The sequence below is a fragment of the Ursus maritimus genome, unplaced genomic scaffold (assembly GCF_017311325.1).
Source record: "Ursus maritimus isolate PB19 unplaced genomic scaffold, ASM1731132v1 scaffold_33, whole genome shotgun sequence".
NCBI classification, from domain to species: Eukaryota; Metazoa; Chordata; class Mammalia; order Carnivora; family Ursidae; genus Ursus; species Ursus maritimus.
Window position 1 is genome coordinate 29,362,331 of NW_024425897.1, and position 4,621 is coordinate 29,366,951.

The 4,621-nt window shown below is 58.8% G+C and overlaps 2 protein-coding genes across 3 annotated transcripts in view; both read left to right on the forward strand.

The window, feature by feature from the left end:
- The window catches only part of LOC103678900 (E1A-binding protein p400), a 109,300-nt gene that overhangs the window by 68,868 nt on the left and 35,811 nt on the right, over positions 1–4,621 (forward strand). The window contains exons 34-40 of the mRNA XM_040620056.1: positions 2,219–2,359; positions 2,569–2,652; positions 2,972–3,106; positions 3,347–3,391; positions 3,471–3,624; positions 3,851–4,092; positions 4,187–4,360. Coding sequence (XP_040475990.1) covers positions 2,219–2,359; positions 2,569–2,652; positions 2,972–3,106; positions 3,347–3,391; positions 3,471–3,624; positions 3,851–4,092; positions 4,187–4,360 — 975 coding nt within the window. The remainder of the gene's footprint in view (positions 1–2,218; positions 2,360–2,568; positions 2,653–2,971; positions 3,107–3,346; positions 3,392–3,470; positions 3,625–3,850; positions 4,093–4,186; positions 4,361–4,621) is intronic.
- LOC121100041 (E1A-binding protein p400-like) overlaps positions 3,180–4,621 on the forward strand; it is a 2,852-nt gene continuing 1,410 nt past the window's right edge. For both annotated transcript variants that reach the window (XM_040620053.1, XM_040620054.1), the window contains exon 1: positions 3,180–3,250. The gene's annotated coding sequence lies outside the window, so the exon portion shown is untranslated. The remainder of the gene's footprint in view (positions 3,251–4,621) is intronic.

Below are 4,621 nucleotides of genomic sequence, written 5' to 3' on the forward strand. Positions count from 1 at the left end.
TGTCCTGGGAGAGAAACGAGAGGCAGGAGGGTGTGTGTGAGGAGCGTGGTGCTCTGTGTGCGGTTGTCTTGGGGACACATGCGTACCGCGCGGAGCAGCAGGCTGGCTCAGCACACAGGTGCTGCCGAAGTCTATTCGCTGAACGTTCTGCCGTGAGTCGGGCATGTTCTAGGCAGTAGGGACCTAACGTTGAATAAAAGACATCGTGTATCATCCCCCTGTCTCCCCCCCGCCCCCCGCCCCGCCGAAGCTTGCATTCCAATAAGAGGAGAGACTGTAAACCAGCAGATGAGTAGAACAGGGACTCTCCCTGCTGAGGCGATGGGCAGTGCTGAGAGCCCCGCAGATGGCGGGTGATGTCCAGGGAGGGGCGGTGTGGGCAGAGGGACAGTACGGGCGGCAGGGGGTCAGCAGGGGATGAGGGGCGCGGGTGGTGGGGCCTGGCCATGTTCTTAAAGACGTCCGCTGGCTCCGTGCTGAGTCTGGATTGTGGGGGCCGGAGCAGAGGTCAGCGGCAGGGGTGCGGCCAGAGCAGCCACGCACTGAGCCACGGTACCAGGATGACTTCCCAGATGCCCGCATAGCCTGGGACGTCTCCAGCAGGGGTGATGCTCTTCAGAGGATTTGTGCAGGGCAGTGGCTTTCGGTGAAAGTTTTGTTGAAGCACGGGAACCGCCTGAGAAGTACGCACATCACAGAGAATCAGCTGGAGAGGGCGCTTTGGGGGAAGCCCCCCGGAAATAGCCTGCCCCCCTCACCACTCCCGTTCCCCGAGGGCTGCTTTTCTGTCTCCGGACCACCCGGCTGCCCGTGCGGGTGTGGCTTCTGGTCGAGGGTCGTGGTCGTTCTCGTGGCCGTACGACGCTCTGCTCCACCGGTCGTGATGCCCTTCTCCGGCCCGCCGTCTGTGTTTTGAGTCCTGCGTCTGTGAATGTTTTCTACGTCTCTTAGCAGACGCATGCATGCCTCTCTGCTAACTTTTGGGTAGTGCACCTTGGGGTGGGGCCCCCGGGTCCTCGGTGAGCGTGGGTGTGACCCACAGCAGCCGCCCAGCAGTTTTCCCAGCCGGCCAAGCCGATCTGTCTTCGGTCAGCCGCGTAGGAGTTGAGGCGAGGCGTGTGGTCCCAGCACTGTGCTGGCGGGTGCGGGCCGTGTCTCTGCCTGGATTTGCCTCTTGCTGTCGGCCCGTGAAGTTGTGTGTTTCCTGGCAGCAGCTACTTTCTTGTGAGGTGTTCGCTCACATCTTCCCCCCTTTTTTTGGTTAACTGGGCTGTTTCTTTTCCTCGGTGGTTTGTTGGTGTTCTTTCTGTGTCTGGATGGATACGTGTAGAATACCTTCCTGCACTCTGCGGTCTGCCTTGTGGAATGCTCTCAGTGAGCAGGAACTCTGCGGTCTGGAGCCACCCAGCGGCCCGTCTTTATCATGGTTGCTGCTCTTGTGTGCTGCTTAGAGACCTTCTCCTGACTGCGGGTCGTTAGGACGTTCTCCCTTGTCTTCCTCTGGGTGTTTCAGTGTTTATTCTTTGTACTCAGACGTGTGGTCTGTGTGCGGTGTGAGGTCAGGTTACATTATAAACTGCAGATTTTGCTAAGTCACCAAGAAAAGAGGTTGTGCATCTCCTAATGGACACCCGGTAAGCAGAGCTTGTTGGGTCGCGCCCGCTGCGCGAGTGTGCCCCCCCAAGGCCACCTGCGCCCGTCAGGCCTGAGCTCCTGGCTGGGGAAAGGCGGTGCCTTCCTTTCGTTGGTGCTCTGGGTGAGTGCTGGTGCTGACCGTCCTACACACCTGTTCTCTGCAGGCTTGGTTTTGGTGGCCGTGACACTGGGTGTCTCCTGTTAATGTCGACAGTGGCCCGTGTCTCGTGCACCGTGAAGAATCGTTCCTGTTTGTCAGAGCCGTGGTCACGATGTGTGTCGGGTGTGAGGTTGAACGAGGTGCGCCGTCGTGCTCTTGCTCGGGGTCGGGGGCTTCGTGGTGTGGCAGCTCTTCCCTGGGGCTTGCTGTCCAGCGTCGCCATGAGCCGCTCCCACTCATCCCCTGCCTCCCCCAGTGCTTCCTTCTCCAGGCACGAGTGGGGCCTGAGCGAGAGCGCGTTACCGCTGGCAGGCTCCACGTGCGGTGGAGATCTGTCTCGTTGGTGTTATGTAGGGCAGCTCCTTTCCAAAACCCTGTAATTTAAAACCATGTGAAAGTAATATAAACACGTAATTTCTTTAGGCCCTCAAGAGCATTGAGTATCTGGAAGAAGATGCCCAGAAACCCGAGGAGGAAGCCGTGCCGGGGTCGTCTGGCTCCGACAGCCCAGGCTGGAGCGAAGAGCCGTCGCAGCTGGAGGAGTTAGCGGACTTTATGGAGCAGGTTTGGGCGCTTTCTCGTGTCTACTTCCACGTAATTCCTTTCCGTACACCTTGATGTTTTAAACATTTGATGCTTCTGTGAAATTTTCCTTGGTCGCTTTGAGTAAGAATAATCACTGTCTTGATTCAAGCCTTGGTGGGGGTCGTACGAGGACCTTAACCTTTGTTAACTTGCTGTTAACCCCGTTCAAACAATGATTTTTGAAACAGCTTACACCTATTGAGAAATATGCTCTGAATTATCTGGAATTGTTCCACACGCCGACTGGTCCAGAGAAGGAGGGGAACAGCGAGGTAAGGGCGGGCTCAGCCTTCAGAGTCAAATGGCCTGAGTAAATGTGTCTTGCGTGGAATTAAAGGAATGAAAACCAAACCCACCCGTGTAGAAATAGATTAAAAATCAAGTCTGGGAAAACCCCAGGGAACGATTCTCGCTGGGAGCAGCTCAGTGCTTGATGGAGGACTATGTGTTGGGGGCGGGAAGGGGTCCAAAGCACGTGGACCTGTAGCTGGACAGGGGCTCGGCTCATAATGGCACGAGCCAGGGGCGAGCTGGGTCGTGGGGCCTGCCGCGGCTGAGTCTCAGGGCCCCTCTCCGTGGTCTGCCTGCCAGGATGCCGTGCTGACGGCCGTGAGGGCGTGGGAGGCCCAGAACGCAAGGGCGCTGCGGGAGAGGGAGGCGCAGGCGCTGCAGGACCAGGAGCAGGAGCAGCTTCTCACCTACACGAGGGAGGACGCCTACAATGCGGTATGTGGGGCTCAGGGTCCAGCGCGTTTCCGTGAGACGAAGCCCTTCTCGGTGTCCGACAGCTGTTGTGTGATGCTTGACCCTCAGTTACAGATTTCTGGTTACACTTGGGCTTTCCCCGAATGTGGTTAAATCGTGTCATAGGTACTTTGAAGACCTACTAAGCACGCAGGTAGATAGTTGGTGGCCCGCAGCGTGCCTCTGAGACTATCAAACTGAAACGCTGCCCCTCTCCTGTAGGAGTACGTCTGTGAAGGTGCCGACGGGCAGATGGAAGTCATGCCGGTGAGTGCCCGTCTCCCGCGTGTCGGGGGGGCCGCCTTCCCGGAGTTGTGCAGCTCACAGCTCTCCCTTCTCCGCGCAGCTCTGGACGCCGCCCACACCCCCCCAGGATGACAACGACATCTACGTGGACCCAGTCCTGTGTCTCACGTACGAAACCACGCCCATCCCAGAGTCCAAGCTGCCTCCCGTGTACGTGAGGAAGGAGCGCAGGCGGCACCGCACGGACCCCTCAGGTGCGCACCCCGCGGCCAGGCTTGCGTGTCCGGTTGCTTTGTGCTCGTGGGCAGGGAGGCAGCTTTGTGCTTACAGTCCGCTTGGTGTAAAAGCAAGAGAGTAGATTTGTCTCCACCGAGGCTCCTTCGTGCTGGGCCTCCCCAGTGGTCCTTCTTGTTCCCGTTTCCTCGCTCGCGAAGGCAGTCTTCTCGGTGACTGCCTCGCTGAGAAAGGCTCTCTGTCCAGTTGCAGGCAGGAAGAAGAAGCAGCGCCACGGGGAGCCGGTCGTCCCTCCTCGCTCGCTGTTTGACCGTGCGACGCCCGGCATGTTGAAAATGAGACGGGAAGGGAAGGAGCAGAAGAAGAACATTCTGTTGAAGCAGCAAACACAGTTTGCCAAGCCTTTGCCAACTTTTGCCAAACCAACAGCCGAGTCGGGCCCAGACAACCCTGAGTGGCTCATCAGCGAGGACTGGGCGCTGCTGCAGGTAAGCACAGCCCACAGTCCACATCCGGCCCCCTCCCGTGCATGTCCCGCGGCCACAGCTCGCTGACCTGTGTACCTGCAACCCGGTCCTGCAGGCCGTGAAGCAGCTGCTGGAACTGCCCCTGAACCTCACCATCGTGTCCCCGGCCCACACGCCCAACTGGGACCTTGTCAGTGACGTCGTCAACTCCTGCAGCCGCATCTACCGCTCTTCCAAGCAGTGCCGGAGCCGCTACGAGAACGTGCTCATTCCGAGGGAGGAGGGGAAGGTGAGGGCAGACCCTTGTACTCGCATGACCGCAGAACTCCAGCCCCGGGGCTCAGTGGAGGCTGGCGAGGCAGGAGGCCTGTGCTGCGCCTGGCGTGTGCTGCACACACCTGCCCCAGCTGCAAGCAGTGCACGCAGTGGCCCTGGGCCTGAGAGCTTGCCCGACGTGCCTAGAAAATTCCAGGTGCCGTCTGGAGGCTCCCGTGCCACCCAAGAGCTGGTCCTACCTTCGTTTCTTTCTCCTTTTTTTTTTTTTTTTTTT